This window comes from Trichoplusia ni, chromosome 23 (assembly GCF_003590095.1).
Source record: "Trichoplusia ni isolate ovarian cell line Hi5 chromosome 23, tn1, whole genome shotgun sequence".
NCBI lineage: Eukaryota > Metazoa > Arthropoda > Insecta > Lepidoptera > Noctuidae > Trichoplusia > Trichoplusia ni.
In genome coordinates this window covers 32,693-57,535 of record NC_039500.1, presented here as the reverse complement: position 1 = coordinate 57,535, position 24,843 = coordinate 32,693, and the positions used below count along the sequence as shown (strand labels likewise).

The following is a 24,843-nucleotide window of genomic DNA, read 5'->3' as shown; positions in this document are numbered from 1 at the left end:
AAACAGCCTTATTTTAAAATTTATTTAGCAATTTCTTGAGATAAGATTTATCTTTTCGTTAAAGGCATTGCGAAGTCTTTGAATTGCTAAAATTAATTTTTGTATGAACATGACATTTATGCAAAATAAGCTTTTACTTTTTTATATTTCTAAGAAAGCTCTACGCCTTCAGTTTTATTTGTTAATATTAAATAACATCTCCTGTTTATTATCCACCGCACCAATCGTTTACAATACGCAGACTTTACAAAGTATACCGTTATTATATCGCCAATACAATATTTATAGAAACATTATAATCACCCAAGACGCCTAGCGTTCAGCTCTCCTTATTCGGTTCAGAGTTGCAATAATAGTCCAATATCTCAAGTTTATAACATAACATTTGCACAGATTTCGCGGACTCGCTAGAGCACATCGGCCCACCGGTTGGCGTTATTTATAGAGCGACCGAGCTTTGCTACTATAAAAGGATTTTGTTTGAAAATGGGAAGCTGTTTGCATTTGTGCGAATGTGTATCGCGAAACGCAGATTTGGCGTGCGCGTGGGCCAGTCAACGCGCGCGGTGGCACTGGTCGCGACGCCGGGCCGCGCCGGGCCGCGCGCCGCGTGCGTTGCACCTGACTCGGCCCGCGCCCGCGGCCGCCTCAACCACCAGCTTCCACGCCACTTCCACCTACCTATTACGGGAGATAATATCCCGTATGTCGCACTGCCACACCACCATTCACACTACTTTCTTCATCATTAATTCCAATGTTGTCAATCATCAGCCTATCTTTATCATCTTGCGGGTAACTGACAGCTGCGTGTTTAAAACAAATTATAAGGAAGTATTAAGATAAGAGACCTACATAATATATTTAAAGATGACTCTAGTTATTTTTTATTATATCGTTCGAATAAATGGTAAGTAAGTACCCATAAATAAAATGCAAAACTTGAGAAAGCTTTTGTGGCTTATCAATTGGGTTAACCAAAAAAGACATGACATGTGTTTGTTTTTATTCTGTTAAAGTAACAATGAAAACCTACAATAACTTAGATAACAATATTTCCCAGTAACATGAGTAAGCAGTGTACACATAGTTAATTTGCATGCTGCTTCTGCGCACCCGCGCGTTTCACTCACGCTTTCCGAAGTGTCGTCTTGCAAAAGCTATTGTCACAATATGTCTAATCCTTATTGTCCACATGTCTATTCTAGTACGTGATTTGCAAAAATAAAAATACTAATTGCTAATTGATTCTATGTGTGTCAATGAATAAAGGAAGGACTACCGGAAGGACTCAATCAAAGTTGAAAGTGTGCTTCTATTTCACCGAATATCGTCCTACAAAAGTAAGCGGTGTACTACTGATGATTCCGAAGTATAAAATATTGGCGTTCAAACAAGTTTGTTAGCACAAGTGTTTCAATGAACGATGACGTCAGCCGTCAGCGTGCGCGGAACGTTGACACCGAGTTAACGGCATCAGCACAACACCCTCATTATGCCCTAATGCCTTCGTGAAATATGAACTCAATGTACTTCACATCGCTCTCTTATCAACTTTACTCACATAATAACTTTGTTTATTTATTTTATACTAGCTGTTGCAAACGGCTCTACTCGTTACAAATTCGAAATCATGTCACGGGTAAAAACTAATCCATCCAGGTTATAAGCTAGCTGCGCAATAAATTTCTTCCAAATCCGACCAGTTTTTTGCGCGAAAAAGTACCATGAAACCATCCTAACAAACTTTCACGTTTATTATATTATAGGAAATAGGGCAGAAATGAATAATTACTAACATGACGTATAAAATACACTCGGTAACAAACAAAGGCCTTATTTAAAGCATTTATTCGCGGTATTTTTATTAACTGATACAGTTTGTACCTGCACAAAAAACGTGGATCGTTTATCGATAGGCCATTTATCAAAGCCCGAATCGCAGCAATTACAACTTCTTTACACCCAGAGCGGTGCTAAAAATACACTTAATTAACAAAAAGAAACGTTTTTTGCACCTTTAGTGATCTTGTTCGTATCTCGGAGAACATCGTGCATTCCAGTGTTAATTAAAAAGTTAAATGTTTATTTAATTGGGACGAAAGTAGGTAGATGCCTAAATATGTACGGCTCACTTTGTAAAATCTATATTGCAAATGCATTTATATAACTTAATAACATCGAAGAAAACTAATAACTTTATATCCACGTTACCAAAAACAATTCCATTGTCTTTTTAAAAAACTACAAGTGTATTCGGCATTAACATGTATCGCACATGAAATCAATGTTCCGGTGATCGTGGAACCGAACTCACACGAGTGGACACTGCATGAAATAAAACGGTTATTGCTGATTGTGGCAGATACGCAGTCGCAGATATCACAAACTTGCTTCTTTTATTTTCACACATATTTTTAGCAGAACATTTCGGGTTTTTATTCATGTTTTGAGAAATACGGTATGTTGTTTCTCTGCTATGTTCTTTAGTTTCTAAAATCTCAATTTGTAATTACTTAACTTCAGTAATGTTTTTGCGTCATATTAATACTTATTTGCTGTATCTACAAATAAGTTATTGTCATTTTCATTTCATTCATTAATGGTTTGATGCGCTAAGGAAGGTACATTGTACGTACGATACGTGTACACGAAAACCACACTTAAATCATAAGCTGGTTTTGAACCTACTCACAATTTACACAGTGTGTAGATTTTGCAAATTAAATTGTTACAATTGCGGACACTTTGAGCACGGAAAAAGTAGGAACTTTGAATTAGGAACTCCGTTGTTAATCAGTACTGTAACGCTTATATCGACTTAGCTATCCTTGCAATATATCTAATAAAACTGGCTTAACTTTTATAGGTCTATTGGAAGGCATCAAATAAATATTATTACATTAAATGTAATAACGTGTGTATAGTCACAAATATAATTTCCTGAGCCCCAAGCACCTCACATCCGGGAATATGCCACATGTCCGTGCTCCTACGTTGTGCAGTAAAATTTACGAGTATTTTACGATTCTATTTACATTTAAAAAGCACAAATAACGGGTTTTCAAGTGATCTCTGTGTTTTGGTAATGGTACTACAGAATGTTCGACAATCGCGTTGGTATTCGTATAACTAATAGGTGTTTGCATTTGATGTTACGATACACATTTAACGCTATCAAATAAGATAACTGTTATAAATGTTTAGTTGTCAACATTTTCGAGGTTTCATTGAGAAGTTTCTATTCGAAATGTATTCTCATGCAAACGTGTTTTCACGTAGGTCGGCCTCTAAAACGTATTTATTCATCAGTAAAGTAAAAAATATTGAGTCGTTTAAACGTAAATAATATAAGAGACATGATTTATATCTAGCGCCGTATACCCACAACAGCGTGATCCCAAACGAGTTCTACACAAACCTTAAGAATAAGGAAACTTCATTCAATTTCAAGGTAACATTTAGCCGGTAGGTATAAATAACTATAGATACCGGTACTCGCACGTTTCATTAGCATTGCAGATTTACGATACCGCGAGAAAACCGCCTTCGCTACGTATTACACTGAAAATGGTGGCTTATTCAGCTTATTGTACTATTTTCACAAAGTAAAAGCACTCTACTCCTTTCACAATTTAGTTTCAGCAGTGAATATTCTGAATGTACGTGCTGAAGTAGATACCGGCTGAACTTTCGGTTGGATTTTAAATACAGTTTTTGAAGTATTTGGTTCGCCAAACCTATTAAAAAATAATATGTTTCAAAACACCTTTTTAGTGTTAATATCATAACAAAGTTATAAGGTTTATTTACAATTACTAGGTACCCCGAAATAACATCGAAATGCCAAAGTGTATCTACAATCTTGTATAGTAGTACTCTATTGATAAAGTTATTCACATATTTCTCCGACGCTTTTGACCAAACAAATGGCACTGCAACTATACAAATATAAGATTACCTACCAAATGCGAGAGCAACATCGTATATAATTTAATATCGATTGCAGACTCTCTTAACGATGTTTTCAAGTTTAAAGGCTTTCTGAAGTGGTTCGCGTTACAATATGCACGAACTACTACAGACCAATTGCAGAAACGGTGCACGAGTATGTTACTCGGCTTTCTTTATGGCATTCCGGTGCTCTACCGGCTCTACATCGAGCAGTTTATTTGGGGTCTATTACCATGAAGTGTGAAGTATATACCTAATGTGAATATAATGTAACTTCAGTGGTAGTGCATGTATCAGTAACGATTGTCAGCTTTTTTATTTCACACAGCTCTACATTAAAGTTTATGCGAAATCTTTTCCAGAGGTATAGTACCGTTAGGTATCAATCTAACTAAATGGAATGACTACTTACATATTGTACAAACTCAAAGTATTCCTGCTTGTTGTGCTCTACATTTCTACAAAATATTTATAACAATGAAAACCGTAAACGAATTTTATACCTAAACAATTTATTAACAAACTTAAATAGTATTTGATTTAGAAAATATAACTTTCTCTGCGAACCTAACCCGTCGTGGTGGACACGTAACGATATAATCACAGGTCTCCTGTTTACTGAGCATAGAAGCCGCGGGACATCTCCCAGACTGTCATGTCTTACCAGAGGACCACCGCGTCTTAAACTAACACTATTTTAACCGTTAAAGTGAGACAGGGCTCTACACGCAGTATAACTGCATCTCGCTTCCGGCATTGGAATATTTTGATTTCAAGGCATCTAGGTAGAGTCGCTGAACACTGTTCCTAACTACTACCTACATTCTTGTAATACTTGCAGGTACTACCGTCTACCTGTTTATGTTAATACCTACCGTTCTTATAAGTACATTAACATTAACTTTGCCGTAATCCGATAAAAAAGTGCTCGCGTGTAAACAAACTCCTTGCAAAAGTTTAGACGGCTGCTTTATGGGTGTTTGTGAAAATCCGCATTGCTTCACCGAACTTATAAACATTTTCAGGAATACATGAAAGTAATTTGAAGCCCAGTTTACGAACTAAAGTTCCGTACCGATCTTCGGAATGGTATTGAAAACGTGCAATCCAAGTTTCTAGAGCATCAGAATCTGTAATATGTTTTCTAAAAATGAAGTTATCTTTATATTATATTATATTATTAATATTGAGGTTCTGCATTAGGTATACTAGGAAGCGAAAAGCTTTATTCAGATAATTCTAAATAACCTGATTTTGATTTCCTTTGTTTATTCATAAAGCTTGATCTTTTCACGTATCTATTTTTTATGATCGATTCCATCAATCTTGCCAATCATACTATCATGAAACAAAAACATAAGTTTTATGTAAAGTCTACTAAATAATTTCGTATAAAATGACTAAAAGCAGTAATTTAAGAAAATAATAAATGTGCTCATTATGTCTAAATTAATGTTTAATTTTAGCCGCGACACGCTGAGGGGATGGCATGTAATTACAAGCAAACGAGAATTCAGCGTAGAACGACGCTGCACTGACTGTAGAGCATGATTAAACATGAAATTTTACCTTCAACTTACATAATATTCTGATAAAAATGTAACAAAATATTAAAAGAAAACGAACGTGGTGAGATAGATTTTCGGTATCAAAGTTTTAATAGAGTCGTTATATTTTATATTGTTTTGTGTTTTTGTTCAAGCAAAGTATAAATGGAATAATATTCATGTTATGTAGTACTCGTATTTCAATAATAGAATGTGTTAATCGAGATCTCGTATTACAAATATTGACCTGACTCTACCTATTCTACGTTTCACTAAATAGATCAAAACATCGATAATTATAGTCTAATTAAGAAATATTTATATCGTTAGTCAATACAAAACAGTGTATACAAAACTGAAAATAACAAAAGAGGATCTACTTGCCGTCTAAAAACGACTAGATTAATACAATATTCATATAAGCAATTACCACATATGTCTGTTACATCCTTATACATTGTAAATTTTAAACGAAACGTTATTATAACGGTGATCTAACATTGTTTGCACAGCGTCCAATTTCGGTAAGACGTGAAACAATGGAAGCGTGACCGGCGACCACCAGGTGATTGCCATCAAAAGCCCATTGCTAGCTAAACATGGACAGGCGGAGAAACAAAACTGGACTATTATCTAGTTGCCAGTACCTTGTGTATAAGCTTAAGTAGGTTAGCGTGGATAAGCCCCCGGTATGACCAGTAACCGATGCATCGGGTCACGAACATTAATGATATCACTGAGATACTAATAGCTGTCATATGCTATAGCACCTACTTACATGATTTGTATACGCAAATGTAACTAAACAAAAAAATACTTTGAATAAATTACCATGGTCATATAAAGGCTGTGGTCAAATAATTAATGAATTCCGAAAAAAATCTTTCAGTATTATGTCTAAAAATCAAAAACATGAGAATACAAACGCCATCTATCTACAACTCTATAGAATTAGACCTTCAAAAGAGTATTACACTATGCGCAGACGCATGCGCGCAGCTCATAATAATGAATCATTCGTGAGTTACGCAACTCCGAAAATAGATGGCGCTACTACACATATAGACATGCACACTTTGAAATTTTCAAATAGCATTATTAATTATCATTTAAAAGGTAAATATGTTCTGTACATTGTAATAAAAAATATACGTATACGAAAACCTAAAAGATAATATTATTTATTTAATTCTGATGGGATGCTCAATAATTATGGACGCATTATTATGCTTTACTGAACCTTGGCACCGATCGCACTTATTCTATATATAATATAATTCTAATTGCATGCACGTTATTACAGCCACTCTCAACTAAGTAAGCACATCAGCTGCATCACGTACCTTGCTCTCGCACGTCGTGTGGCAGACATATTTGCACACTGAAACAAACAGGAGTTCATTAGCATAACATATAAGACAATATGGTGTTTAAGGTCGTTTCTATAATCAAATGGTTTTTTAGTGGACTCTTGGTGTCGAATTCTACATTTTGGTAATTTTTTACCTAAAGTCACTTGTACAATCCATAAACATAAACGAAAGTATTTAAGTGCTAGGTACCATTACTTAAAAATAGCTCTGGTTATTTTGTGACAGTACAATTTAGTTTTTTAAACTCTACTTTTTATCAAACAGTTCAAGTGAAAAGTTGTTACTTACACTTGAATCGTAATAAAAATAAATCCCTATTAACAACGAGGCACGATCATGCAAAATAATATTCTGTAGAAAAGACTATTAATGCACGTCATCGCCATCGCACTGCATACATAGAGCGAGCGAATCAAATATGAATAAAACAGAAATTTCGTATGCAGAAATCGTTCCACGAAAATGCTACGCTGGAATCGTTATCCCTGATATTTGCAGTAATAAAAATGGCTACCATTTCGCGGATTCTTTGATTCGCGCCCCGACAATTGAAATTTCAGCGTGACCTTTTGTATAAACTTCGTCTTGAGTTTGTAATACTGTCGTCGATGGCCTTTGAATGTCAGCTTGTCGAAAATTTGAATTGCTAGTCAGTCAGGTACACACTAGCTAAATAACGTGATCACTGAATAAATCGGTCAAGACAAATACTTTCTAACGTTTGAAGACTCTTGACATTGTAAATCGATTGAACAAAAACGAGGTGGTGAAGTATACAGACCTCTGCAGCAGGATCCTTGGTTATGAACAGGCTGATGGCACCAGTGACATGGTCGGGGCTTTCTAAATGATTTACTACGGAAAGCGTGAGCCTGACCAATGCCTTGCTTCTGTGGACAAAGAAAAAAAACATTAAATCAGCCATCTATAAATACTTTAACATAAGAGCATAATATCTATTATTAAACAAGAAATCAAGTTTGAATATTCCACGCGTCGTAAAACGTGTGAAGGTGCTATTACTGAGATGTCTTTGTCCTGTAGTTGTTGTGACAAGAAGATATTTTCCCAAGACTAACAAGAACAAACAGCTTCAGGCGAACTACGAGACTAGAAAACGTTTAACACAAGCGCGTGAAATGACAGGGCATTGTTGATAGCCTGTGTTAGAAAGAGGCATGCCGGTGGATATTTATGACGGTCGACGCGACCGCCGGCCACCTAGCCCCTACCTGCTCTACGAGCCCGGACAAACCCTTCGTAAGCAAACCCACAAAGGGAAGAACACTGTCCCATTGAACTAGACACACACTCGCAAATTTTGACATCTATGAATACTCTATGAGCAATTTGCACCTGAATTTAGAAATACAATCGTAACTTTCCTAGCTTTCCTATCATTTCATTTAAAATGCGATGCAAGTCATTTCTGCCTACGCGTAGGGTTTTCTCTATTTACCAACACAACACCGGCCGTGGAGTCGTTGACAGGACAATGCGTGAGTAAATAATTAGTTTCTATTCAATCTATCTCCAATACGATAGTTGTCGTTTCAGTTTGCAATTTGCATTCAATATCGCAAGTCGGGGCCATGATCTTTATCTTAAGCCATGACATGTTTTACACTCGTTAGCAAATTGTAACTGACGGCTATAAATTTTGATCTTACTTTATCTACGTACTTAATATCGGCTACAATGAAAGGATATTGCTCATTCAGCCGAGTCTGATTTATTAAATCTGTGTGTAACTTTCAGTTCGCACGCAATTTGGTTCAACAATGTTCTTTGTATGGGGTCAAAGTGTTCGAGCTGGTGACGTCATCGATTCCTGCGCAGACGCCGCCGACGCAAACGCGGCGGCCGACGCTCCAGGCGCCACATTTGCAGCGCACATGATACACGGCCGATGTACTTGAAATCGATGTTTGAAATAAATCACTCCTTTGTGTTATCAGCGTGAGCCGCGAGCTGGTCACTCTCAAGTGCTTTAATGCAATTGCTGTAAGGCGGTAGTGTTTATATTCAAAGTCTGATTAAGTTATTTATAAGCTCTCCTTGCTTTCAAACCACAATACGTAACATAAACATTAAATAAATAAGCTCTCACCTACGGCTGTAATCTCGTCACACAAAGGTGTTATTAAATTACTTCCGCTTCAAAAAATCTCTTATTACATGGTTCTTCGCCGCGTAGAGATACAAGTTAACAAAGCTGCATCTCTCAGCTTTCATAAGTGCTGTAGTCTGCCACGTGCGAGTGTACGCACCTGCTCTAAATTGCAACAAGGCGCGCAGCCGGCGTCGGCGGTGCCGCAGCGCGCACCCGTGCCCGAACTCTACAAAAAACGCATCCTCACAAAAGCTGAACGGTAGCGCAGGAACAGATTGTCTCGAATCTGACAATACACCTATTACACACATCCCATTAAATAACAGAATCAAATTTCATTGAACAGCTGAACTTAACTCATTGTTCATTCAAAGAGATATCTCACTTGACCATTAAAGCCCATATCCAAGATAGTTTATCGACGGACCGTATCTAGAATCAAAAGTCGCTGCAGTAATATACATATAAGATAGGTAAGCTCTTCAAGCGCTATTGTAAATAACAACGAAGTATCGGTAGGTATATCTGGCCGATACAATGTAGTACTCTGTATCTAGTTCAAAATGTATGTAAAAATGTATAACAATGGATGTGTGGTGAACTAAAGTGGTCCCTAATTCTCGGAAATGTATTCATCACAGAGTAATTCGCTATATCCCTGCGGTAATTGCGCGGGGTGGCCCCCCGCGGCCCGCGCCCGTCCGGTGTGCGGCCCCTGCACACCGAACGAGGTAGCAAGAACCCTCCAGGCCAAACAAAACAACATTAATATTACACTGCCATTTGTTTTTAAAGCCGGTATCTGTAATAATGCCGCATTGCTGATAGGTATGGCTGTTCCTGTTATGTCATGATTGCAGTTTTTATTTCCTGTTCCAAACTTGTAACAACAACCGTTTTTTTGTAACCTCTTTTGGGGTTTGAGTTATTTCTTCCGACGAACGTGTAGTGATCTAACTATACACGGGTTAGAAAAGTAAAAAAATCTACTTGGGGTAGATCCTTTTTAATCCTCATAACTATGCAGACGTCCCAAGCAAGCTTTTTAAATAATGAGGGGTCTAGTCGTTGATCAATGCAGTCAGGTTGGTGGATGGTCCTTATTCCCTGAATTTAGATTAGAAACATAAATCTCCGATTTATGATAAGATAGGTTTAATGTCCAAAATATTAAAATGCTTATTGTTTAAAATGCGTGCCGCCGAACATCTGACCGGCCGACAAGTGATTGAAGCTGCCGTACTCCATGGAAGAAAACAAAGGGCTCAGTGTCAGAATGATAAATCAACCAAACGCCCTGCCCTTTGGATATTTAACTCCATTGTTTTTAATGAATAACTACTGCGTGTACGTCGATAACACCAGAGTTCACTAATTTACTGTATTCTTCATTGTTAGAAACCAATCCTCATAGATATGAATGCAACATGATTTAAGACAGGTTAAACGAGCTTGTTGTTACTGTTACATTAGATATAAATGCGCATACCTCATTAAGCCTTAACTGTTATAGAAGATTATAAACAAGAAATATTGCATTGATGGAATGCTTAGATTCGGTGCACAAAAGGGACCATGACTGTTGGTTTAAACAGGAATGGATAGACGGATAACTAGCGTCGGTAGTTCGGTAGATAGAGAATGTTAAAGAAGGTTCTTTTAAAGCGGTTTAATGTTAAAGTAGAGCTCCTGATAACGGAGTTATAGCCCTATTAAGTATTACAACGATGCTCCAATTTCACGGTTATCTGGTTACTCTAAACAGAACTTTCGTAAGCTGCGCACATACAAACACTCTTGTTGAATTAAACTCGATGTAGGTATCTCTCGGCGAATGGACGAAACCTTCCAACTCTTGCATGTTTCATATCGCCGGCTAATATTAATATTATTTGGGCAGGGAGCCATCTGTTAGAACGAGCGGTGCTTTCTCAAGGCCTCCGTACGTGACATCCGTTTAATATCGAGGCGTTATAAGCTATACAAAATTGTCTCACGCGTGGAGTTACTCGCCGCGACCCGGCACTTGGCATCGGCCAACACTGTCTCCGCCATTAACATACTGTTTCTGGTTACTTGCTTATGTACATTAATTCCAACTTCGTGAACAGCATACAGTATACGCATTATCGATTAGAAACTCATTAAATTGTAAACCGGAAAGTGACGTCATCGAATGTCAATAGCAGACATAAATCAACCGATTCGAAATGTGTTAATTAAAGCGGACGCCGCCGTTTATAAATATAAAGATGATAGTTCTGTTTTGTAGAGCAATATCTGTGTAACAAGCTAATTGCTAATAAATACAAGTATTAATAACAATAATTACAGACAATTAGTTTCCCAAGGGGTGCATTTGATATCTTCACGATTACTTACACTTGCAAGGCTGCCCTGCAAGTCAATGTAGAGCTGATACGTTTGATAGCAATTAGTAGGAGCTTTACTGAAATTGGGCTATCGATGACGTAATATCACATCTGGCATGAAGAAATAATAAAATCTGCCACAAGCATATATTGCTTTGTGAGAAAATATCACAGATTCTAGCTTACAAAACACCGTATTGAAACATTCCTTCAAAGCGTATTGTGTATTATACTTTCCGTTTTCTAACTATCTTCCCGAAAAAAATCATATTAATACTCGGTCGTAAAAAAATAACTAATAACTAATACATACGAAAACAACTCAGTTGTAAAGTTTCGTTCAGTCAATGTAGAGCAAAGATTCAGTTTATATTTATCGATTACAAGAGTGTCTATATATACTTATGTTAATATCATTAGAGTGCAACCTTTATTTTTATAACCTAGTGTATGCCTTATCTTTATTGTTTAGTTATTGGTGCGCGTGTTCTGCTGCGTTCAATGCTGATAAAAAAGTAATAAATAACACAACATGTTTTCATACGGCGAAGGAAATTTATACCGAGTATTCGATTTCAAGGAGACACGTCGTAGGTTAGAATCGGTTTTAACAATAGCCGCCCGCTGCTCGGTCACTGACTTTAATTAATTACGAGTACCAATTAAAGTAGGACGGACCCTTTGTAACATTTATACGCCGCGTTACGGCTAAAATTCCTTTTCATTGTTGTAATTTACGCTGTTATGTAATACATTTTTTATTTGCTGTTAACCTAAAAAATCTTCTAAATAAATCAATTTCAAATTGAATTCAGTACAATAAATGAAGGAGAAATAAACATTGCATTTTAGATTCTTATTGGTTTCGTTGTCGTTCATTAGTATGCAAAGTACACATGTAAAATGCCATTGTTACTTTAATTCAATGTAACAACCGCAAATTAATTGGCATTGTTATATAAATCACTGTCAACTGTTGTCCTTGTTTGTGTAATCAATACTCAAATCGGATTTCATTATTATTTAGCGTTGAATTTAACCCAAAAAGTACTAAAGCGCAGTCTGTTCTCTTACGTCACACCTAATCACAAGTACACTATAATTTCGACAAATAAGTAAGAAGCAGAGTGGCGCAGTGGAAGCGTGCTGGGCCCATAACCCAGAGGTCCGTGGATCGAAACCACGCTCTGCTAGTATCATTTTTGCTTTTTATTTCAATTTCTCTTGAAAATTAACTAAAGATTACCGTATAATCTTTCACTTAAATGTATAATACCGATAATTAACTAAAGCATAAGCTCGCGTGACTGGATGACCCTCCGCTATTTAAACTTATCGCATGAGGCAACCGGTTATAAACTAATATTGTCTTCTTCACCCTCGTGAGTGATGATGATGACCGGCCACTCCCTAGCTTCACGGTTATTACAAGGGACGGACCCTCACCTACCGAGGGGTGGTGCATTACCGCTCACGGCGAAGGTAGAGCCGCTGTTATGTAACTTTTCATCGTTTACGATTGACTTAAAATTAAACAATAGTTATAACGATATTGATAAACTATTGAACCTGCTTTATCGGTGCAGCGTTCCAAAGCCAATAATATAGTTGTCGATAGCTGTTGCAATATCGTGCGTCCAACGATTCTGGGTGGTTCAATATTATTACATTTTCATAAACAACTTATCTGGGCACAAATTTGCCGATGATTTAATGTGATAATTTTCCTAATTATCGTAGCTCGCAATAACATGCAATTTTGGGGCTATTTTTAGAGAAACGCGTCGATATGGTGTTAAGCGGAAAATGTTTTAATTACTTTATGTAAAAGCAGAAACCTATTATGATATAAAAATTTAAATAATAAATTAATTTTCATTGCTAACTATCCACACAATTTATTATTACTTGGTTATATTTAAACGTCAATAAAATAATAGAAATAACAGTGAGTTACAAATGTAGCGCATAGCCTCGTAATCTAGAAAACCTTACCTATTAGAACCAGTGTTAAAACATTTATCTGTATTTTTCCAATAGTATATTAAATGAGATAACGTGTATAAACGTAATAAATTATCATTAGTATTTTATTTCAAGCATTGTTTTTAATGCAGTGAATAGTTTAGGAGTATTTGAATGGTGTTTTTATAGCTTCATTAATTCTTCACGGTTTACGGTTTTAACGGTTAAATGGGTTTTGATGTCTAAATGTTTCCTAATATAAACTGATTCTACGGAGGGATAAAAAAAGTATCACTTTCTATTCTTTGGGAGTCGATTTCATGAGATGAGGAGCTTGGTTTTATTATTTTTAAAGTGTCAGTTATGTTGCTTTATTGTTACTGTAAATATATTAAGAATTCAAAGTAAGCCCTACAACTTCCTAAAAGATATTAAGTCTTTTTTCTGAATAAAAAAAAACATTATATGTATAAGCAAAATACAATTTTTTTTAGGTTCTTTTAGAATATTTTGCACATATCTCTAAAAATCTCTATTTTGATAATACCTAAATCTTACTGAGCACTGTTTCCATTTGGAAGGGTAAAACTTTTTACTCTTCTTACTTTTCAAATAACTTAGATTCGAACAAAACTGACTATTATTTAAGGTAACTACGCTTTATAGAAACCAGATTATTTTTGAAGAACTCTTACGAAGCTCATTATAATTAAATTTGTAAATTGTAACATTAGCATATCGAAAAGAAATCTCGTATGTGGGTAACGTGAAGTTCGAGATGCTGCCGTTACATGATTGATTGTCAAACACTTCCACTTGAAGTGTTAAGGAGAAAGTCTAGATCATGCTCACACTTATGAAAGCACCTACGTAATACCAAACGTTGCTACAAGTACGAGTGACCGCTCGAGCTCGTCTGAATACCTCGGTGTGGATGTGACGTGTGTGGGTACGGGCACTCGGGCACTACGGGCTCAGAGGGGTCTACAAACGGGCCATTAATGTAATTTGATTATGCAGTAGAACCAATACGAGTCTGCGGTTATACCGCATGATTTTAGATGGAATGTTCTCTCGGCTACTCTTGATCAGCGAGCGTTGCAGCCGCGATTTCGTAAGCTTCATAATTTCTTTATTTATAACCATCGATACTCTGCCGTTCTCAAACATTTATACAGTTATTTAAAGTAAAATTATTGTACTTTGTTGCGTTGCCCGCATGTTCCCTATACCTACGTAGCGCTCACTTATTTATACGCGAGCATGGAATTGCCAAAACCAACTAAATTATGTTATACATATGCGATATTAGTTCGGTAAAGGAAATTGGTAATTTCTGAGTACTCGCACGGATTCCGGGAGACCACCCGTGTCGTGGGTAATGGAGGAAAGGCGTACAACAGATATTTGTGTCGGCGAGCGTATAGTACGGATCGCCGCCGGGTCGAGCTCTATACGCAATCCGGCTATGACATTTCCAATATAACATGCTGTATCATTCCCTCGTCTAATTCAATCTCCAAAATTAAACATTCTATTTGCCCAAGTAAACGTTATATTATTACTAGCCCGTAGATTTAGAGACCACATAATTTCTAATCTTTAAAGTACAAAACTTAATCTTAATTCTATTCGTCTTCGTTAAAACGTACTTATCACAAGGGGCTTCAATTAAATTAAATCTTCTGTTATACGGGTTAAGTAATAATAACTGTAGGTACATCATCATTCTATCATCGAACTCTATTATTGAGAGATAGAACCATTCACGTTTTTTAAATTAGATTCTGTCGTAAAAATAAACAGAAATCAGTTTGTAAGACCTCCTGCTCAGCTAGCGTTTTATATGCAAATTTATTTCCCAAATAATATTCATTGTTTGTCCTGGAAATGAGCACGCAATGTGTGCCAGAGACTGGCTTGTGGCTTTGTTTACACGGTGTTGAAACTGTGATATGACGTCATAAAGGTACAGTGATACACTTAACACTCAGTTGAACTTGCGCAACGCGTAAATTAGGAAACTTGAAATTCATGAGATTATGAATCCCTGAAAAACGTGTCAGCTTGAACTCGCGCAAATTGACAAACCAAATACTCGTAAATTCACAAGCAGTCGATGATAACGCGCATGTTAAGTAGACTAAACAGTAAACGCAGTAGTTAGAGCCACCATTAAACAAAAACCTTGTCCGAATGACGTCACCCAATTAGTTTTCGCTACGGTCTTATATTGTCTGTAGACTCTGAAGATACAATCATACCTTTTTCAGAAAATATATCTACACGGATTACCTTTTTTGTCTAATTACAAAATGGCGAGCTCTCTACAAGAACCAAAATGAAACGTTTAAAAGATCTTGTGAGCTTTAACTGTAAGCAATTGACGTGATTGTGGTACTCTAATGAAATGTTACTTCAACGTTCAAAGGCAATAACGATAATGCTACGCAGTGACAACTTAATTGCTGGGGCCGTCAAAATACAGAGTGTAGGGTGACGCGAGTAATAACCCCAACACCATTGAAAAACAAAACAAAATCCCTCACTCAGAGAAAACAATCATAATAACAATCAAATGGTTTAATTTTACTGTATACCGAGCAATCGTGAGTAACAATAGTTGTTCAACTGGTATTCTTCCTTTAATTTATACCTGATCCATGATATACATTGTTCTTAACAAAGGAATCAGCAATTTTGGATTCAATGCGCTTTCGGTAATTGTCTTGCTCAACATATTTGTGGCGGAGGACAAAACGGCCAGAAATACGTGAAAGTATTTGAGTTGGAACGATTATAATTTCGTTTCTTTTCATCTATTTTGATTAAAAAGACTGGTAAAGGTTCGTAAAATGCGTTCACATTCCATTTTCATCCGGTAGTATTTTTTTATTTTCTCAAAATTAATTTGCCATCAAGAGTACGGATTTTTGGAGTCGATTGGATTTATGTGGAAATAATAAGACCTCCCACGTAGTTAAACGGTCACACCGACTACAACACGTCAGCTCCGTACCGATGCTGGTGCGGTCATTCGGGTTAACTGGTAACCACGGAACAACTTGTTTACCGTACCAGCATCCGTGGGTTATTCAATAAACACTCGTAAATAAATTATTTAAAATTTCATACAATGTCAATATATTAGCCCAGCGCTACAGTGGCAACATTAACCCACGGCTGTTATGATAGAAGCAATTTCAATAAATTGCCTTTTGTAGGAACTTAGGGTTGATTTGTCAGCCGCCTCTTGAATAATCTACCTTGTGACAATTTGTACTTCAGAAAAATAGTCAAGGGTTATATTTGCGGTTGCATTGTGTTCAACTTAAACACCCATAAATCACGTTCCCTGCACTCGAAGTTATGAGGAGAGCGGTGGCCAGGTGGTCCCAACTATTTTTAAACTGCGTTTATGTACCAATAAGGGAATAAAATATATTTTACGAGTTCCTTTCATATGGTTTTGATTCATAGTTAAGAGTTACTATTATTTTTACTACCGGGTTCGTTAGCAAGTGACGCTGGGAGTATTTGTACTGGGGATGTGGTGTGAAACCTCTCTGTAAATACTTGTTAGTGTTAGTTCCCTGCGCTCGACGTCTGGGTGACAGCTGGTGAGCATATTTCGCCAAGCGTAATGTTTTTTGCGCAGACCTTGTTCTGAACACGTATTTGAATTTCAGCAACGAAATTTAATCTGACTAGAAATTCTACACCCCCTTCATACCTATTCGCTATTGTAATGACTTTGATATTCGTGACATGTTAAATACTTGGCTGCGGAGACCGTAAACTACAGAAATTCCTAGCGTTCTCAAGTGTCATGTAACTTGTACATAATTTACTTAAGAGAATTTAATATTTCATGTTACGTAATACATTGAGACGTGTAGTTTAAATTCCTACATTTCATATTTATAAATAACTACATCATGCCTAGTGATTTCCCAAGTAGGTTGGACCTACACGCTATGCAAAATGCGCCCGAAGCTAGCGGCAATTACCAGCGAGTGCTGCACTAATTGTGCGCAATGTATTACGCATTACCAATAATAAGGTTCGGTGCCGCTCCTGTGCTGTTCGTTAGAGGTATCATTATGTACCTGCGAGCGTCCCGCGTCTCGGCCCGCGCCCCGCACCAAACTTCCGGTCAAGCGCTTTAGTTGGGCAGTACCATTGCACTTGCGTAACATCCGCTCGGAATTACGAACATAAACATGAAAACATTTTAAAAGCTCACACCATACGTTGCGTTCTAATCGCAGAACGATACTACGAGTTTGGTCAATTGATCAGAGCTGGGGGAATTTTTGTTAGACATTTATACATTTACAGAGTAGATCCGCCTGCCGGTTCGTACCCTGCATATGCGTAACAAACAATAATACCTATCCTAATATGCAATAAGCCCGTGCGCAATGTTCCGGGAAGTCCTATATAAGTAACAGCACGTACAATAACGTAACCAGCGACTAAATAAATAATAAAAACTGTAAAACACCGAAGAGCTGGCATGGTGTAACTTTGCACAGATGTTACATTATTAAATAAGTCGATAACATTCAAACTAAACGAGAGATTGCAATGAATATTTCAATATGTTTTATATATTCATTGGTTGTTTGCGTACGTTCTCGAATACAGTATGGGTGTGATGACTAATCTGCGGGTACTTGATGCGCTGCTTAGCCAGACGACAGCGAGCCGGCGCCGCGGCGCGGCCTGGGCTCCGCGCACCGCACGGACAATGCCACAAAGAGCTTTGTCTGTCACCAGACGTGAGAAGTAATCTTGTTCCCATCGTTATGCGCAGGCGCTCTGATGGATCTTCGTCGCGCTCTGCCCAGGAATGTGTCGTAAATCATCGCTTACAGGCACTTATAACCCTTCGCGGTGGAGTCATGTCTTCTGACACCGCCTGCCGCCTGTCACTATCGGTAATTTATAAGCTGATAAATGTGTAACAGTTACTTAAATAATAACAGTTATTGTTACCAGCTTTTGTTAAACAAAACTGTTACAGTACTTAATGATTTAAGTGTATTCTGGTCCAGTTTTTAGTAAAATTGATTCCAACGTTAAATATTTTAAATTCTAATAAAGCACGCAAGCCGCACGATACTTCGCAGTAGCTATGTCAGAACTCAGAAGCGGCACCAATCGACCTAATCCACTTGGAATGCGTTAAAACACTCCGAAAGCGTCACACTAATAAAAAAGATCGCAAAACACACCGTGTCAACGTCTTTTACAAACAGAAGAACAGAAGCCTGAAACGAAGCCGAGACGGAACGACGAGACGCCAACAAAAATAATCGCGACACTTTTTAACTTCATGTGCGCGATATTCTTGTACCCAAAGGGTTGAGTTTATTTTCGTAAGATTATTCATATGACTTTTATTAAAACATGCATCAAAATCTGAAGCGTATTTGCAATGCGTCGTGTTTTCGGTTCTCATTACAGCAGAGACTTTTTTTTATTATATTTAAATTATTTTGTTTTAAGTCACAGCACAGTTTTGCACTTTTGGCAGTAGACAAAGAAATGGCAATTATTAAAGTACAGTGCAAGTTATTCTGCCCTATTTAAACCTTACTGAATAATTTCTACTTTATAGGCATAGCAAACAATAGAGTTTCTAATCCAAGAAATAGCTTAACATCACACGTACACTGCACAATAGAAAATAATAAATACATAATTGAACTAGTAACGGGTAGAGTTCAAAGGTACCGCCCGCTGAAAGGATCCATTGTGAGCGGGGATGCGCGCGCGCAGCCCCACATGCTCTTAATTAACTTATAAATGTTGGATAGATAACACGAATCAAAGTATTAGCTACAACCGGTTTGAATTACATCTGGATCGAAGCACTAATAAAGAGCATTATCTTACTGCAATGCGCCATTTAATAGGAAAACTACGCAGTAATGTTAACGGAACATCGTGTTTCTGATCAAAATAAGCCTTTTCTGAATCAACCGTTGTGTATTTAATATATTCAAAAATATTGAAATGCGTGCTTACGTGTTTACTTTTTAAACGCTTAACAATATTCCCAAATCTCGGTCTTAGCTAGTTTAGTTTAATATTCTTATTATAATTTATTATAATCAGTCGACAATGAACTTGTCTCAAGATATTTGCTCAGAGCCAGTGACGGCGCTGTCGCCGGCGCCGGCCCGTGGGCGGCGTACTTGCGCTTGCGCAACCTTTTGGGAAGCCGGGCCGGCACGGGTTCATGCGACAATGCTACGAACCGTACGAACTCACCTCAACGCATTAGCATTCTACCGTTAACTACACTACCTGCCAAGGTAACCTAATGAAACGATGTCACAACAATAAAATTATTATTGTATCTAGTTTTGCATATAAGTAGCCTCTATGTATACCATGTATGTAGGAGTCATGTAACATTATGTGTATGTAAATTTTGTAGCATACACTTTTGCTGCGATGAACTCCTTCGGCTTAGAGGAATAACCTTAAAAATAGTTTAGTTAGGTACTATTTTTGTAGAGTTATACAAAATAAGTTTTAAAGGATGGCTGATCCCACATAAAAAGTGAAAAGGCATTGCAGAAGAAGAGTCACACAAAATTAAAGCAAAATACTTTTTCGAAAATAAATACAATATAACTATTTTAATCGCCGTAAACGCAGTTTTTATTAAAAGTACTTGCGTAGATTTAGATCTAGTCAACCTAGGTAATTATATTCTACAAGGCCATAGAAAAATATCCATTTATCTATGTACCTACGTAATTAAAGAACAACGTAGTTATTAGACGTCATTTTTATTTTTTATTTTACTTTAATGTTACGTCCTCCACCCGGCCTTAAAAAATAGCCAAAAATTGCGTATTTCCGAAGAAAGTAAGTTGATGAATTTTCTTTCTTGCAGGACAACAAGAGAACAAGAAGTTTCAATACTGAAACATGTACATGTATCTTCACGATTTTTTATTATTTTGTATTCTTCTGAAATATCGGATTTTTTAATGTTTACTTTTTATACACAACATTGAGTCTGTGTTAACACACAGTATTTTGTGATCACTCCTTATCAATGACATAACTACATTATTTTGTTATGATTGTATTGAAAAGCTTTTAACAATATTTCTAAAATCTTCAAGTTGTTAAGAATAAAGCGGAAAAAACATAATATTACAACTCAATTAAATCCCCATTATAAAAGAAAACCAAATAAAAGATACCCGTGAAAATAAAAACGCGGCAGGTGCGACAGTTTATTTAACTGCTAAGTTTTATATTTTTTTTTTATAATATATATATATAAATCAATTAAAAATAAATTATCAATGGGTTAAAATAAATTTTGATATTAATTATTAATGTAAATATAATTACAATAAACTACAAAAACATGACACTACAAATAACTCATAATACTATAGCAAGACAAATAGTTAAAATGTAGTTTAAGATGTAACAATTATCCAATTACCTGTAATATTAAGTGCAGTGGTCCACTGACTCTGCAAGTCGGTGCTGGTGGCTGATATCCCCAAAGGCAGTTCCAAGGCATTTTACAAAATCATTTTATTATCATAATTATTTTAGCGTCATATTTTATAGTCTATTATCATCACATATCACAATTGATTTTATTTTTATTTACACTTAGTATTTAATTAATGTCGTCAAGAAGAGCACTCTATGGCTGGCGTAGTCGGCGGCCTCATATGCGGCCAGCCGCTGACACAAGCAGCTTGTGACTGAGCTGTAAGCCGCGGCTCAGCTGATCGTAATCTTACTCCAGAGCCTCAGCAGTAGCATTAGCATTAGCAATCTCGGTTTGTTCTCACATTTGTCATTTGTGCATTTACATTCATGAATGAACATTGCATTTAAAATTCTAAAGATTTTGGTAAATAGCCAAACTGTGAAATTGACGCGTCTCTACATTTTATAATGAAACAAATACTGGTTACTCAGGTAAAATGCTTTATACTATGCGTCAAACTTCACCTTTCTTGAACTTCCTTCATTGTTTGTCTATTGTAAGTAAGTACGTCTGTTCTGCTATCGGGACAATAGACTTTATGACAGAAATAAATGTCATGTATGCACAAATGGACTGATATGAAATATACACCCTTCTAAATATAAAATATTTATTAATATATACCATATTTTATTGTTTCCTCATTACATTTAATAATCCACACATGGATTTCACATTAAGTACCTAAATATAACTAAAATACATACTCAGTTAAGTGAAGCTGTTATGTCCATCATCGGTAGAGCACATCTCTACATTTTATGGACATGATATTAACACTCGTACACCACTTTAAATCCATTAAAACATTCCGGGGATACCAGCTCACTGCTACTACTATTATCGTAAGTAGGATTGTCCTACTATAGCTTTCGAATTAGAAAAAACAAGCATCAGTCTGCCGCTTATGAATTTCTTAATGAGTTCATTGACTATCGCTATCTTCAAACTATTCTAATAAAAAAATTTAGAGCGTGTGGCGCCGCCAGTTAATTGACTAAAGAAACTTATAAGTAATTTTATTAAGTACCTACGATATTAAGGGCTAATTATAAGTGATGATATCACCGAAATATAATGCACTGAACCTTTAGTACATAACACTTTATAGGTTCATAAAATGATAATGTACACTACATACTACATGTACATAACACTTTTACTTACTACCTAGAACAGAATTATAATAAGAAATAAGGTACTTTAGTTTACTGGCCGTCAATGTAAATCTTGCAAACTAACCTGGGTCACCAAGTGCAGTGGTGGACTGACCGCGAGTGGTTGCTGTTGGTCGCGTGACCACGGGCAGCTCCAAGGCATGCTTCTGATCTGGCAAATCGTTTTTGCACTGTCAACATTACCACATAGTTCTTGCGTAAGCTTAATTCACCACAGTAATTTTCTAATAAAGGCAATAACAGTCAATCAATTAATTGTACGTTTACTATTTACAAATTTACTAGGAAATGGCAAATGATAATATTTTGAATGTTATCTTTTATCTAACGTAACGTAAACAGATCGCGCGGTAGTGAAAGGAGTTGGGACTACGTAATGCGTGCAACAGGATAGTATAGCAGACGCATGCGTGCGGACGAGCGGGCGCGCGCCTCCTGACTACGCTAAACGGGCACAGCCCGGCTCTCCAGGATACTGTAATACGAAATCCCAAACACTCCCGACATTCGGGCACACGCCCCCCGCCGGGACTGCGGGAATCAAACGAAAGGGCGAGTCGGCATACGGCGCGAAGAATTTCGAGCTCTCCAAATATATTTTAGCTCCATGTTTATATAGGCATTAATTTGTTAACTTAAATATAGTAATGTTCCTTGAACTTTTGGAATTCTACATCTATAAGACCAATAAATTGAAAACCCGAATAACGTGACGGCTAAATCCATGTAACACCTGACACATTACGCATGTAACATGAAAGCGTCCTAACATTATGTTAAAAGTAAAATATACCGAAGACAATGGAAATTAAAAACTGGAAACTGATCTAAACAAAGAAATTCGGGTTATTTTAGTCACGTGATATTGACTCGTTATGGTCCCACAATGACGTGACCGAAATTTGTTGTTCGTTTTCAGTTAAGTTCTTTAAGTTTGTAATAACACCATCACCTGCTAAGTACCTACTCATATTCTTGATATTATTGTTTTTGTCTCACAAATTATTGCCTATGAGTTGGTTTATAGTTTTGTTTTGTACAACCTTAGTTGTTAACTTACTTTGGAGAGTTTCTTTGAATACTTAATATAACTTTTCATCACCCAAGAGCAAATTGTATGACTTTTATAAGCTGCAAAAAATGAATGAATGAATTTGTTATAACAACTTAATATACATAAGTACCTAACTAGTTACATTCTATTTGAAACTCAGGCTTAGTAAGACGCCAATGTTTTGAGATAGATAATGTTTTGTGATCCATTAGAGTTCTCTGCTCTATGTAACACAACTCTACTTGTTTAACCGCGAAAATTCAGAGCAATTTACGTTTTGCCAAGTGACCTCATCAATTAATTTACTTTATCGACGCTGAATACGTTAATAAGCTTAAATTAGCATTTACGTCAGCTTTTGAGGCCATTCTATTCAACGAAAGAGGTATCTACATATACGAAAAGTATTAAAAACAGAAAAGATAATTTACCTCAATTTGTTTTACTAGGATAACATTGGTCATAAACCAATGTTATTGTTTTGTGACCAATGTTATCCGTATAATATAGTGTAAGACAAATTGAATTTTATTAGGAAATAGGTACCTTAATGTTGAAGATAAAAGTAACAATACATAGGTATTGTTTCACGACAGGTTAGGTATTGTGACAATCACAATAATTAATACAATGATCTAATTTTTTTTAGTCATACATACTTACACATAATAATTATAATAAATGTTACTGGCCACTCACACTCTTGCTGAAGACGGTATGAAGAATTAAAAAAAAGACTTTCCAGCTATTAATAAATATCTAATGTCCCGGAGTAGCCATTTTGTTTCCCGTCCGTTTGCAAAATGTGAACTAGTAGGAAAAAATACTAATAACTGCAAGTACCTAAACATTGAGTGAACTAAACAATAAAAAAAAACTTACCCCTGTATATAAAAGTAGCGAATTTTCTTTACTCCCAAACCACTGCTGTATCCACTTCATTGCGTTTAAGGAACTTGTGATTTTTAGGACACTTAAACATATTATAAAAATGAATACTATAATCAGTGTAAATTGTATCATTTTACATTATTCGTTTGTAGTACAGCCTTACGGCTTTAATCTACATTGTACGAATTTAAGTAGTAATCATCGAAGCGCGTGCACACCACCGACCTCAGCGGGCCCAGGTTCGGAATGGTTAATGGCATCTAAAGCTTATGGCTACAGATATTTTCATAGCCAAAATAATATAGCGTGGCTAGGTACCCCCTGCGGGAACTATGTTATCACTACAGTGAATCTATCGTATCTGTTGGAAAATCATATAGTGATAGTGAAATTGACTTACCTACTCTGTTGTAGAATTCCGGGTAGGGTCCCGGCTGTTATTCATACATCTTTGACAGTCTTTACAAAGTCTGACAACCAGTCTAACTAAGAGGTATCGTGTTGCCCAGGTAACTGGGTTAAGGAGTTCAGATATGCAGTCGCTCCTTGTAAACGCTGGTGTCTAGCTCCATAGTTTGGTACGTTAAGAGATTTGGTGAGTGATCATTTATTTTATTTTACACAGTGTTTGTCGGACTCGCTCTTGACATTTTATTTATTGAGATGCATGTCGTCCACTGGCGGGACTAAGTTTGTGCAAATGACGTTTAATACAACAGCAGTGCTCCCAACTATCTGCTTACTTAACTCATTATTAATAGTGACTTTACTACCCCGGAAGCCGGCTGTAGAGTAGTAGGTATTATTCCCACGTTTTTATACACTCACTTTTTTTGATTTTTTTTTTGTCGTT

The 24,843-nt window shown here is 36.5% G+C and overlaps 1 protein-coding gene and 1 non-coding gene across 10 annotated transcripts in view; one reads left to right on the top strand and one right to left on the bottom strand.

Annotated features, from left to right (window-relative positions):
* LOC113504877 (tensin-1) overlaps positions 1-24,160 on the bottom strand; it is a 76,651-nt gene extending 52,491 nt beyond the window's left edge. For 2 of the 9 annotated variants that reach the window (XM_026887375.1, XM_026887381.1), the window contains exons 1-3: positions 20,808-21,062; positions 7,656-7,764; positions 6,845-6,882 (exon numbers count right to left, since the gene is read on the bottom strand). In XM_026887375.1, coding sequence (XP_026743176.1) covers positions 6,845-6,882; positions 7,656-7,764; positions 20,808-20,888 — 228 coding nt within the window. In that variant the 5' untranslated portion in view covers positions 20,889-21,062. Of the gene's footprint in view, positions 1-303; positions 566-6,844; positions 6,883-7,655; positions 7,765-20,807; positions 21,063-22,109; positions 22,203-23,981 lie in introns of those variants that run through there. The other 7 variants (XM_026887376.1, XM_026887377.1, XM_026887371.1 and 4 more) reach the window with 6 other exon arrangements.
* On the top strand, positions 12,481-12,552 carry Trnam-cau. The gene has a single exon. It is a non-coding gene; the product is annotated as a tRNA-Met (tRNA).
* Positions 24,161-24,843: the final 683 nt, after the last annotated feature.